We start from the raw sequence: 14,085 nt of genomic DNA on the forward strand, positions 1-14,085 counted from the left end.
GTATATAGTACATTTACCAGTTTGATCTATGTAATGTTTAAAGAAAGATATTTTCTAAATTTAGATGCTTGGATTAGATAGTTTTTAGATTTTTTTTTCAGTCCTTAGGTTCTTTTACTCTTTAGCAAAGAGAGGGAGGGCAGAAAATAGGAAAAAAAAATGTTTTTAAAAACATGTATGTTCATGACCCTTTTTTTAAAAATAATAACTTTATTTTTTCTTTTTGTGTGTGGTGCTGAGGATCAAACCCAGTACCTCACATATGCTAGGCAAGCACTCTACCACTGATCCACAACCCTAGCCCTGTTTGTGACACTTTTAAGTGTGATCCTAGAGGCATTTTTTTTTTCTGCCTGTTATATGGGTTATTTAGGTTATGGCTTCCTTTGACCACAAGACCAAGGCCATTACCTGTACTATACTATTCAACACAGCAGCCTTCTCAGCTCTGTGATCTGTGGCTCAGACTTGTGGTGGTTGCACACACTCTTATCACTTGATGACAGTGTAAGTTTCTATAGTCCAAAGACAGACGTAGTGGAAATAACAAAAAATAAAACTTTTAAATTTATATCTGCTTGGTCACTTTGGAGTTTCTTTCTTTTCTATTTACTTTTTTTTGGTGGTGGTTCCAGGAATTATACTCCAAAGCTTTGTGCCTGCTAAGCAAGTGCTCTACCATTGAGCTACACCCCTACCCTTCCATTTGCTCTTAAAGGGTATCTTATTCCTATTTGAAACATAATTTTCTAGTTTCATGTACTTTGCACATATATTTTAAATTACAAATTGAGTAACAAAAAGGGAAGAATTTAAGTAATGATAGATACATATTAATCAAAGATCAAATATCTATTTTTAGTACAGTTTACCTGAATTGTTTCTATAGTGTTAATAATCCAATGTTCCCCTTTTCCAGTTTTAATATATTAGGAATGAAATGAACTCTTCAGTATTAATTGATGTTAAGAATAATGCTTTATTTACAGCACTCTTAACAAACACTTATTAGATCATTAATCATATAAAATTCTAGTTTTGTAATATGTATGATTATATCATTAATAAGGATGCTTATGCTGTTTCCTTCAGGTGAAATTCCTAAACAAGTTAAAGTGAAAAAATTGAAGAACCTAAAGACTCTGGATTCAAAACCTGGTATTGACTTCTTTTTTTTCTTTTCTTACTTTTATTTACATTTATTTTATGCTGAATTTATTTCTGTGCCATAAGTTTTGATTTTTTCAACTTCTTCTAGGATGTCTTTTTCTTTTGTGCAACCTTCTATTCTGGTTTAGGAACAATTTATTTCTTTTCAGGGAGGATCATTTCAGTGTAGTAGGGGAACTCATGTATGGATTAATCCAACCATGAGCTCTCTAAGTATGGCAGTGTGTTTTGTGTGCTTTGTTCACCTTGGTATGGTCAATAATCAGAGAATCGACATGTAAGTTCAGCATTACTCTCTGCATTTTAAGCAGGTATTGCAAAAATTCTAAATTCAAGAATTTAACCATTTAAAGTTTTTCTCCAATTGTGTACAAGGTGTCAAAATGCATTCTTCTATCATGTGTAAGTAATTAGAACCAATTAAAAATAAATGAATAAAAATTTTAAAAATTTAACTATTTAAAATAATTGAAATTAACTATTTAAGAACTTAGTTTTATTCTAATTTAAATTCTAAATGCAAAAATTATAGGTCACTGACCCTATGTCCAGCCTCACTTGGTCTGCAATATCAACCAACTCCATCCACTATTGTAATACTAGAATGGCACATATTGCTTCTTTAAAGTGACTTCTTTCAAATACTTGGTGGCTTTTCATTTAGGCATGTCCTTGTTGGCCTAAGTAGTTTCACAGGTATTCTTAAAGTGAACATAAAGGGCTGGGGATGTGGCTCAAGCGGTAGCGCGCTCGACTGGCATGCGTGCGGCCCGGGTTCGATCCTCAGCACCACATACAAACGAAGATGTTGTGTCTGCCAATAACTAAACAATAAATATTAAAAAAAAAATCCCTAAAAAAAAATAAAAATAAAAAAAAAAATAAAGTGAACATAAAGATTTGAACCTCTTGATTTGTGTGATTTTTGGGGGACTTTCTGGGTTAAGAGAATAAGAACCATTTTCACAGATCACCTCAGACCACCTCAGGCACTGTTCAGGAAGAGATGGTATTGACTTTTATTAATTTTTAAATATATACTTCTCTGGTAGTTGAATTTTTCTCTTTACCATATTCTTTTCTTTACTTCTTAGGAGTTTATACTTCTTATAAGCCATATCTAAATAGAGATGAAGAGATCATAAAACAATTACAGAAGGTAATTACTTGTTCATATTATTAAATCTCTGTTCTGGTATGTAATATCTATTTAGGCAATATATGCTTTGTGAAATGGAGTCTATTATTTTTTTTACTGGAGATTGAACCCACAGGTGCTATACATACACTGAGCTACATCCTCAGTCCATTTTTTTTTTTTTTTTTTTTTTTTNTAAATGCTTAACTAGGAAAAGATGTGCACAATTAGCTCTTATGGACAAATGCAAGTGGACTCCAGAACACTACTGGCTCTGCTACTTAGTGGTGATGTGAAATTAAGACAAGGTCTTGCTAAGTTGCTGAGGCTGGCCTCAAACTTGAAATCCTCCTACCTCATCCTCCAGAGATGATATGATTACAAGTGTGTACCACCAAGCCCAGTGAATCTCACTTTAAAACCAAAGTTTTATAAAAGTCAAAGTAATAGCCTGAATATTGAAGCTGTATCTACTAAGGAGTGCCAATCTTTCTAGAAACTTGGGAGTTATAGTAAAAAGAAAGTCATAGATTCTACCATGAGGTAGTTCAGCATCTAATGGTAGGAGATAAAGTTTTTAAATGTAAATAGTATTAATATAGAAAATATGAAATTAAGATTTCTTCGCTATGAACTGATTTTTTTTGATGTGTGTATGTATTACTAGTGTATTACTGGGGTGCTCTATCAGAGTTACATCCCTAGCGCCCCCCTCCCCCGTTGTTTTTTTTTTTTTTTTTTTGGAAACAGGATCTCTAAGTTACTGAGGCTGACATTGAACTTGCAGGCCCCCTGCCTCAGCCTTCCAAGTAGCTGGAATTACAGGTGTGTACCACTGTGTACAGCATGAATTGATGTTTTTAAGTATAGGATGTTCCCTAAGCTAAAGTCTCTTTAAGTTTTGCTTTAAAGATTCTGTTTGTGTTTAAATAAAATTTATTTTTTAATTGAAGCAAAAACATAAAATTATATATGTTAGTGGTGTGCCATGTGATGTTTTGATGCATGTATGCATTATTTAATGCTTAAATCAGGTCAAACATACCTATCCTCGATTTTTTTCATCATTTTTTTAATGGTGAAAACATTCAAACTCCTTTTTTTCTGGATTTTTGAGATATCCAGTACATAATTGTTATCTATAGTCACCTTACTGTGCAGTATAGCACACCAGAACTTCTTGATCCTGGCTGTAACTTAGAACTAATGGATCACTCTTTCTCCATCTCCCCTCCCTCTACTCTGCCAACTTCTTGCAAATGATTCATTTCACAGGAAAGGACACAATTAACTTCAAATTAAATTACTGGAAGATTAAGTTCTAGGTTTTTTATGTTAATATAAATGTATGTTTACAAAGTTGAACTTGGTAATTATTAGTGTTTTATATTTCTGGGCACTAGAATGTAGGTTCTCATTATTTCCTCTTTTAAGGGTGTACAACAGAAACGTCCTTCTGAGGCTCAAAGTGTGATTCTCCGTCGATATTTTTTGGAACTGACGCAAAGTTTCATCATTCCATTAGTAAGTTAACAAATGTGTCTTTGCTTAATTTAATGATTTGTTGAAGGTATATGAACTATTTTCTCATCCTCTAAGCCTTAAGTTGTGTGTTTTGCCTGCTTAATAATTTAGCATAGAGCCCTTTGCAGGGGACTTGGATTCTTTGTTCTGGTATTAACTGTGCAACTTTGATAAGCCAGTTCATTCCTCTTTTTCTTCAGTTTCCATGTTTGTAATATGTGGCTAATTCTACTTTACCTAAATACTTTCCATGTTTGTATGAATCTTAAATGAGATCATTGATCTGAATTTTTTTTTTAATTTGGCAAAAAATATTTTTTTTCTATTTCCATTCTTTGAAAGTGGATACAGTTTTGCTTAGAATAAAGATGATTTTAAGAGCACACAAAAGTTAAATGCGAGTGATAAAATTAAATCCAATAATCCAGAGTGATGAACAGTAAAAGATACCAAGAAAAAGTAGGCACAGTGGTACACACTTGTAATCCCAGCAACTTGGAAGGCTGAGGCAGGAGAATTACAAGTTTGGGGCCAACCTGGGCAACTTAGAGAGACCTTGTTTCAAAATTAAAACAAACAAAAAAAGGTGGTAATGAAGCTCAGAGGTGGAGTACTCCTGGGTTTGGTCCTTAATACAGGGGAAAAAAAAGATATTAAGTAGGTGCCTTTGACATAAAACTGATCATCCAAATGATTACTTAACAATCAGAAGTTGAATTTTTTATACTGCAAAAACAAAATCAGTTTAGTGTATGAAATATATAGTAGTGGATGTTTTTTCTACTCCCTACCCTGGTACTGGGGATTGAACCAGCGGTGCTGTAACATTGAACTACATACCCAGCCCTTTTTATTTTTTGAGACAGTGTCTTGTTAAGTTGCTAAGACTGGCCTCAAACTTCCAATTCTCCTGTCTTACTCTTCCGAGTAGCTAGGATTATAGGCATGCACCACCACACTTAGCTACAGCATAATTTGTAGCTGGACTTTTATTTATATTATTAATAACTATTAGGATAGTTAATTGTAGTCTTTAGTAGATACCCTGCAACCATGTAAATTAAACAGTATTTTCTACAGTTGATGAATATAAGACCACAGTATTTTGGATAAACCCCTTAATGTAGTGATTTTAATATCAGTGTTATTCATTCTTTGAAAGTGTTTTAAGTGAATTAAAGTTATAGATAATTTTTTAAAAATACTTTTTTAGTTATACATGGGTACAATATATTTTGTTTGTTTATTTATTTATTTATTAAAGAGAGAAAGAGAATTTTTAAATATTTATTTTTCAGTTTTCGGCGGACATAACATCTTTATTTTATTTTATGTGGTGCTGAGGATTGAACCCAGCACCCCGCGCATGCCAGGCGAGCTTGAGCCACATCCTCAGCCATGTTTATTTATTTTTATGTGATGCTGAGGATTGAACCCAGTGCCTCACATATGCAAGGCAAGCGCTCTGTCACTGAACCATAACCCCAGCCCAAGTTATAGGTAATTTTGAAAATACTACATACATCATGACTGGTTTAGTATAATTATTTACATTAGGTATTTATTTTTCCCTAGTATCTAAAGAAAATTTAACACTAAATTGTTATAGTAGCTATGAATCAGTCTGACACACTTATTGATTGATTCCACAGGTTTGTAATAATAGTTTAGTGTCTGTTCTTTCAATCTACTATATTAGGAATACAGCATTTACAGAACAAATAAACACAGGTTGGACAACAATCCAGGGATCATATTAGGTCTTCAGTTAGCTGTCAGATGCTTAGCTATACATCCACACTGTATGAACAAAGTCAGATCTAATTATTTATCAAAAGGTGCTGGTGGAGGCTGTTATATGCCTTCTAACATAGTTCCTGGGCCAATGGCCAGTGGAGAAAAGAGCAGCAGAGATGAAAAACCTTTAGAAATTTCACCAAGAAGATGCTCCTTTCTCTGTAGTGTGGTGTTTCTCATATTGAGAGTAGATGTATACTGGTATTTAAGGATGAACTCCTTGGGGAGATTTTTTAGATGACTTGATCAGCCATTTATTCAATCCAAGTTTTTCTTCAAGATCTTCCAACTTCTTTCCTTAATAACATCTTTCTTGGACTGAGAGCTGTTGTTTTCTCTAATGCTAAGGGTGTCTGTTTCAGAAGCTCTATTTGTATCTAGTGGTGCCTATGAGTGAGATGGCTGTCACATTGAGAACTCTTGGAGCTACTGCATCCCAGATTCATGCTGGGCACCTATCAGTATTTTTTCCATGTCATCATTATAAACAAAAACTGAAACTGAAGCACTGCTCCCATTTCCATTATTGCTAAAGTGCAGTTCTATCCAGTAGCTCTTCAGATTCTTCTGCAGCCTGGAAACTGCTCTGACATGACCTTGGAGGGCAGCTACAGCTGCCTGATTGGGGATCAATGCAGAGCTGAGGGTGTGCCTCTGCATGGGTCAGTCTGAAGAAGGAGCTTGTCCTAGGCACATCCACTTACTAGTTTAATGTGAAATACTATTTTTTTGGAGGGAGTACTGGGGGATTGCTCTACCTGTGCTAAATCCTCAGATCTCTTTTGTATTTTATGTAGACAGGGTCTCACTGAGTTGCTTGGCACCTCGCTTTTGCTGAGACTGGCTTTGAACTCGCAATCCTCCTGGCTCACCCTCCAGAGCTGCTGGGATTACAAGTGTCTGCCACTGTGCCTGGCTGAAATACTATTTTGATTGTTGTGTTTTGTACCTTAAAAGAAGGTTACCTTGGATTTTCTTTCTCTGATATTGTTTTTTAAATATAGATTGATATCATATTCATGAAACTATCCTTCAGGATGACAGGGATCATGTCTGTCTTGTTATCATTTCCTCAGTCTGGCATGTGATAGCATTCTAATATTTATGGAATAAATGACTAAATGATATGACTATTTTAAGAAATTCAGTGGAATGTCGTAAACATACAGACTGTATCACAATATTTTGTCTAGTTATTTGTCTAGTTATTAATATAATCTATCTGAACATCATATGAGGGCAATCTGAAGATCTTTGTTCATCTTGGGGAAAAAATGTTGTTTCTGGGTGTGTGGATGTCAATTACTTTTGTTCTCTTTATATACCTACCTTTCAGGCTGGGATCATAGCTCAGAGACAGAGGGAAGTTATTTAGTTTTTTGAAGCTTTGATTTCCCAGTAATACCTAACACAGAGCATGGTTGCAAGGATTACAAGAGATCATGCATGTAAAATGTTAAGTATATTTTCTGGCACATAGTTACTCAGTAAGGTTAACAGTTATCACTAAAATAAGATCTGGGTGCAGTGATGCATATTTGTAAGTCCTAACTACTTTGGAAGCTGAGGTATGAGAATCATTTGAACCCATGAATTTGGGACCAACTTGGCCAACATAGTGAGACATCCATCTCAAAAAAACAAAACAAAGCAAAAAATGTTCTTTCTTGGATTGTCAAAGATTTAGTAACATTTTTGTTGTAAACAACTTCCAACTCAATCTAAATTTAGCTATATCTACTGTGGGCATTGGTGGAGTTAATTTGAAAGAGCATATGATGGTGAGTAGAAAAAAAATAATTCAGTCTCCTGTACACTCACAACATAGATCACTTCTGTGACTCTACATGGTGTGGGTTTTCTGTCCACCAGCAAGCAAGCAGTTCTGCAACAGACACCAGTGAGATGTCCTTTATTTTGATTCTGACATTGTGTATCTGGATATAGCATCAGACCCTACAGGTTGAGGGCTCAGTTCCCAAGATTGCACCCCTTCTGTTCAGATTTCAGTCACAAACCTCAAGTTGTTTACCTGTGCTTCCAACTGCCTGGCAGTTTGGTTCCTACAATCCCCTCCTTGGTGTTTGATTAATTTGCTTGGATGACTCACAGACTTAGGGAAACACTTAACATTTACTGGTTTATTATAAAGGGTATTACAAATGGTACAGATAAAAAATGCATAAGGTAAGATGGGGGGAAAGGGGCATGGAGCTTCCATGTCCTCTCCTGGCGTACCACCCTTCGGAACTTCATGTATTCAGTTGTTGGGAAGTTCTACACACACTGTCTTTTGGGTTCTTATGGAGACTTTATTGCATTGGCATGATTAAAGCATGGATAACTATGTTAAAATGTGATTGGACAAAAAAGATATGATCTAATGCTAATAGACTGAGTGGAGAAAACCAGCGAGGTGTGTGTATTCATATTCTTCAGCATTCCTTCCTTGTGGGTATGGGACAGGACCCCTTCTGAAATGGGGGTCTCATCATCTACTATCAGACAAGGTATATCAGAGAATTTATTTATATGTTCAGCAGTTCCTAGTTAGATGGAAGATTAGAGTCTCTATGACCCACTTTGGGAGAGAGATAGTCTAGTTTCTCTGGCCTGCCTTGAGAAGGGAGTTATAAGTCAGGAACTGTGGATAAAAACCCCAAAATATATATCATAATATTCTACTAGGAAACCCATTTTTTTTAAGTTTAAGAGCTCTGGGTTGAACATGGTGGCACATACCTGTAATCCCAGCAAATAGGGAGGCTGAGGTAGGAGGATCACAAGTTTGAGTCAAACCTGGAAAACTTGGCAACACCACACACAAAAAAAGAAGGCTGGGGATGTGGCTGTATGTAGAGTGCTTCCTAGGTTCAATTCCTAGTAACTGCTGCCCCTGCCCCCAGAAGACCTTTAGGTAAGAATGCCTAACTTTTATTAACTTATTTTTTAAAAAATATCTTTTTAGTTGTCAATGGACTTTATTTTCTTTATTTATATGCGGTGCTGAGAATTGAACTCAGTGCCTCATACATGGTAGGCAAGCACTCTATCACTGAGCCACAACCCCAGCCCTTATTAACTTATTTTTTGGTTTTAGGAAAGGTATGTGGCAAGCTTGATGCCTTTGCAGAAAAGTATCTCTCCATGGAAGGTATGAATATATCCAAATAAATTCCTATTTAAATTTTGTAATCATAATTAACTTCTCTGAATGTATCCATTTCTAATTTCTTAATATAGTATATCTTGTTTTGTAGAGTCCACCCCAATTAAGACAGTTCCTTCCAGAAGAATTTATGAAAACACTTGAGAAAACAGGACCTCAGCTAACTTCTAGAATAAAAGGCGATTGGATTGGACTTTACCGGTTAGTCTTTTCCCTTCATCTGTAGAGCTTTATTTAAAAAGAAAACAAAATAAAAAAATGGCCTTATACATTCTTTTTGGAAAATGCTATTATTTGGAATGTTTTTCTGAATTATAGATAAGAAATGTACTAAAGAGAGGAAATAAGTCATAGTCAAACTTTGCTTCTTGCATTTATTTTTTATAGGCATTTTCTAAAGTCTCCAAATTTTGATGGCTGGTTCAAGACCCGGCGAAAAGAAATGACTCAAAAACTAGAGGCACTCCATCTAGAAGCTCTTTGTGAAGAGGTAGAAAACAGTGTGTATGTGTGATGACTAACAACTATTGAGAGTAAAGATAAAATTATCTTTAGAGGTTGAAGATAATGCCCAGGTCTGCATCTTTATAAATAGCAATGATATCTAACTTTTCTAGATTATATACTTTGTGACAGGGACTGTGTGTAGATGATTTATATGGATACTCCTTTTTTAATCTTCACAATTCATCAAGGTAGGCATGTTAGGATCTTTACTTGTGGCTTAGAACTTGAGTGACTTGTCTTAATTTCACATCACCACTAAGTAGCAGAGCCAGTAGTGTTCTGGAGTCCACTTGCATTTGTCCATAAGAGCTAATTGTGCACATCTTTTCCTAGTTAAGCATTTAGTGACTTCAGGTTGGTAGTTTGAAATTGCTTCAGTTGGCAAATACTATAAAGACTTTTTCTGGAGAACTGGTTGCTTAATATTCATCACAACTGGAGGGAGTTAGGATTCAAATTCAAGCCATCTAACTTCAGATCTTTTCCAATATGATTTACTCATCTTTCTCACTTAGTATTAACAAATTTTTCATGGCTTGGATTGGTTTTTCATATAGTATAATTTACCACCAGCCTATTTTAAATTGAACTACTTGTGAAAATATATAGTCTTATTTTTCATTTGTATTTAGCTTTAAATATTGAGGCAGCCTAGCCTCAGTGTTTTCTTTCTAATCATAAATTCCCAGTGATTCTGGCTCTGAGAAAAAAAATGAAGAAAACAACAAAGTAAGTCCAGGAGAGTTTATTTGAAGATACAAAGTTTACATCCAGTAATACATTCATGTTCAGCTTTCTTAATTTGTTAATCAGTGTATATATATATATATATATTTTTTGGTACCTGGGATTTAACTCAGGGGTCCCCGATCACTGAGCCACATCCCCAGCCCTATTTTGTATTTTATTTAGAGACAGGGTCTCACTAAGTTACATAGCACCTTGACATTACTGAGGCTGGCTTTGAACGTGCGATTCTCCTGTCTTAGCCTCCTGAGCCGCTGGGATTACAGGTGTGCACCACTACATCCAGCTACTAATATTTCTTATAAATTATTTATTGGCATGGGAAAGGAATTTAATATTGCATTGATCTACAATTTTTCCTTTTTTTGGTACTGAAAATTAAACCCATGGGTGCTTTACCATTGAGCTTCATCTCCTGTCCTTTTTAAAAATTTTTATTTTGAGATAGGGTTTCATTAAATTACTGATGCAGGCCTTGGATCTTGTGATCCTCCTGCCTTAGGCTCCCAAATTGCTGGGATTACAAGCATATGCCCCTGTGTCCAGCCACAATTTTTTGTTTTGTTTGTCTGTTTTTTGGTTGACCTAAAAGGACTATCTCAGAAAGGAACTTTCTTCCATTTTGTTTTACTTCCAAATAGTATGAATTTTTTTCTAACTAATGTCAAAACTTACCTAACGAACAATTTCTAGAATACTATGATAATTATTCTTATATTGTAATGGTATATATGAGTTAAATACTGTTCTTTTCCTTCTTTTGCATTAGCCTTGGCTATTAAAATAAAGAGGTTTGAATATTGAGTACATACTGATTTGGGATTTGCTTATTGTTCTAGGACCTACTTCTCTGGATCCAGAAACACACAGAAGTAGAAATAGTAGACCTTGTACTGAAGCTGAAAAATAAGCTGGTATGTAGCCAAAGCAGCTGAAGATTAAATTGGTGTGTGAAGATATTTTCCTCTTATTTGAGCCAATGCTGTAAGATGTATCACAGATGTAACTTAAGATTTGAGATTGGTCTGTTGGTGGTAGATCTGAACAAAAATATTTGGTCACTCAGGGAGATCATAGAGATGCCATATTATTCTAAAGATTTTTACATGAATTTAATGAATTCTACAAAAACATTGCCAGTTATATTTAATATCATGTAGTATATCTAGGTTTTATCTATGAATTTATATAGGAGCCCTTTTTTGGCTTAATCATGTATTTTTTTTAAATGGCATGTTCTTTGATTTTTTAGTTTCTGTAAATTCTAGTCTGAGATGGAAAGTTTCCAGCTAGGCTTGGTGGTGCACACCTGTAATCCCTGTAACTTGGGAGGCTGAGACAGGAGGATTTGAAGTTCAAGGCCAGCCTGAGCAACTTAGTGAGGTCCTAAGCAACTTGACCCTGTCTCAAAAAATAAAAAGGGCTGGGGGTATATCTCAGTGGTAAAATACCCTAGTACCAAAAAAAAAAAAAAAAAAAGGGGGGGGGGGACAAAAAGACTGAAAGTTTCCAAGTTGTTAGACTGTTAAGACTGTTTATATAGAGATCATAATATATTAATAAAGATCCATTTAAATGCTGCCAAATGTTGTAGTTGCAGGCTGATCGAGAGCATTTACCTGTGAAACCTGACACTATGGAAAAGTTACGGACACACATAGATGCAATTATCTTAGCATTGCCAGAGGACCTGCAAGGCATACTGTTCAAAACAGGCATGATGTGATATTTTCCAGCCAAAAAGGATTGTGCATCATGAAGCATACTGACATTTCAACCAGACGCACAAAGATCTTCCAGTGGCAGCAGAGTGGAAAATAGCTGTGAATGCTAAGATACAGGGTGGAAAGACTGTATTGTATAAACAGAACTTTTTATTGCATTATTTTTAAAAATGGATATCTGTGGTGGTTCCACTTTAATACTGAAACACCGAAGGCAGTTCTATATTTTTAATCATGTTCTAAAGTGCTCTTATGAGAGACCTGAGGGGCCATCAGTATACGTGATTCCAAACTGCAGTGCTGGCATTGCAGATATTTTTTTAAATTGGTGCTGCTTTGCCCAATCATGTTAAAACTCAGGGGGTTATAAAAATAACATTCACACTGGCTATCTTCTTAAGAAGGAAAAGACTGAACTGTCCAACTATAGTTGATGCTTATGTAGTGCCTTTTGTTGTCCTTCATGTTTCACAAAGTCCAGCTGCTATTCTTGAGGCTTTTTCTTATTTGATTATGAAACATAATTTTATGAAGGATTATATTGAGTAATCAATGCTTAAAAATATTTATTAGAAGGCATGGTATTTTTTTTCAATTGTCATATAGGTTTTTATTTCATTATTTTCAAAATGTAATCTTACCACTTTCTCCAGAGGCAAGAAGGCATCTAGTATTAATTATGGAAGACTTTATTTTCCTTTACCCTTTATTCATTGGGTCTATGTAAATTAATAAGCTTGGATGCTTTTCAAAGATAATTCTAATTATGAATCTCATAATCAAATATTTTTTAAAACTGAAGTATTATTATTTCAAAGGCATTCATAAGCCTTTTATGCAATAGTTATTTGAGTGATTATAAGGTTGATTTCCAGCATTATTTGTTGGGTAGTGTTATTTCCCCAAAACTAATGTTTCTCCGGACATTCTTCCTATTGTTTAACATGGGAACTTTTGTTTTGAATCAATGTTATGGTTACTATGTTTTTTTTTTTTTTGTTGTTGTTATTTCTCTTTTGTTTATACCACCTTGCCAAAAAAGAAGAATGTGATTTAATTTAGTAAGATTGGTTTGTGTTTGAATGAGAATATCCTACAGAAGCCACTATTTAAAATAGGCACACATGATGTAGCACAAATGTAAATAGCTGTGTCTTAATTACCCTCTCAACTACCAAATATAGTTGTATGTATTAGTAAAAGAAGTGACTTCAGAAGCTCTCTCTTGTTCTCTGTTGCTATAATTCTAAAGGGCATTCCTGACCTAAGAAAGGCTCCTTGTGTTTGTAAGTTGGTCTACTGTGGTTTGATACCCAGATGTGCCCTTTCCTCATGGATGCAGTATCTTGAAGCATACCTCTACGTCTAGAGTATGGCATTTGGAAGAATTCATTTGCCTAGCATCATAGGGGTTATTTTGTGAAACAACAGTTGACCTTTCAGAAAAGGGGCAACTACTTTTTTATGCTAAAGTATTTCATAACTTTCTTGGAAATTTTATTTAGGTATAAATGGTCATCTTATTATTTTTCAAAAAGGTGTATTTTAATAATCTTACAATTTATATACAGTTTGTGACCAGAATTTGAGTCATTAGTGTCATATCAAGGATCTTTTAAATTATACCACTACAGGATGTGTCATTTCAAGTTTATTTTGCACAGCTAAAGAGTAGCAAAAGATGCCAATTAGCATGATAATGGTGTCTTCATTTACTGTATGTAACTGAAACTTAACATGTTTGAAAACATTATACTCACACAGTTTATCTCTTTAATTTCAAATTATGTACTTGTAAGAATAACTTAAAGTTACATTGGAAACTGAGAAAGACTGGTAATTTTTTTGTGTGATTTTCAGAGTTTTTTTTTTAGAAGACTTTATTAATATCTAAGCTCTGCCATTTAATGTTTTCTCTCCACCAGCATCAGAAGGAATCACTGCTTTAAGGGTATTAAGTAATGCCTAGGGTGCCTTCTACTTATAGTCCAAAAGAGATTTTGTGAAGGCATTTTGGTCATTACCAAAACTGAATTAAAGGCCTTGGATTTTAAAGCACCTGGATGTCTTGTCTTATTTCTCTAAGTTTGAAATGCTTGGAAAAGCAAAGCATAGTTAATGAAACTAATGCATTAAGAGATTCCTTTTATTTTCAGACAGATTTTAAGAAATGAACACTGGGAACTGTAGCACATGCCTGTAATCTAGCAGCTCGGGAGGCTGAGGCAGGCGGATTCTGAGTTCAAAGCCAGCCTCAGCAACTTAGCAAGGCCCTAAACAACTCAGTGAGACCCCTTCTCTAAAAAATA

General features: G+C 34.8%; 1 protein-coding gene across 1 annotated transcript in view; it reads left to right on the forward strand.

Annotated features, from left to right (window-relative positions):
- The window catches only part of Dennd6a (DENN domain containing 6A), a 71,257-nt gene extending 57,423 nt beyond the window's left edge, over window positions 1-13,834 (forward strand). Inside the window, exons 13-20 of the mRNA XM_015494520.2 lie at window positions 1,093-1,158; window positions 2,265-2,329; window positions 3,743-3,832; window positions 8,730-8,783; window positions 8,890-8,999; window positions 9,186-9,288; window positions 10,892-10,966; window positions 11,647-13,834. Of these exons, the coding sequence (XP_015350006.1) occupies window positions 1,093-1,158; window positions 2,265-2,329; window positions 3,743-3,832; window positions 8,730-8,783; window positions 8,890-8,999; window positions 9,186-9,288; window positions 10,892-10,966; window positions 11,647-11,778 (695 nt within the window). The 3' untranslated portion in view covers window positions 11,779-13,834. The remainder of the gene's footprint in view (window positions 1-1,092; window positions 1,159-2,264; window positions 2,330-3,742; window positions 3,833-8,729; window positions 8,784-8,889; window positions 9,000-9,185; window positions 9,289-10,891; window positions 10,967-11,646) is intronic.
- Window positions 13,835-14,085: the final 251 nt, after the last annotated feature.

Source organism: Marmota marmota, unplaced genomic scaffold (assembly GCF_001458135.2).
Source record: "Marmota marmota marmota unplaced genomic scaffold, marMar, whole genome shotgun sequence".
NCBI lineage: Eukaryota > Metazoa > Chordata > Mammalia > Rodentia > Sciuridae > Marmota > Marmota marmota.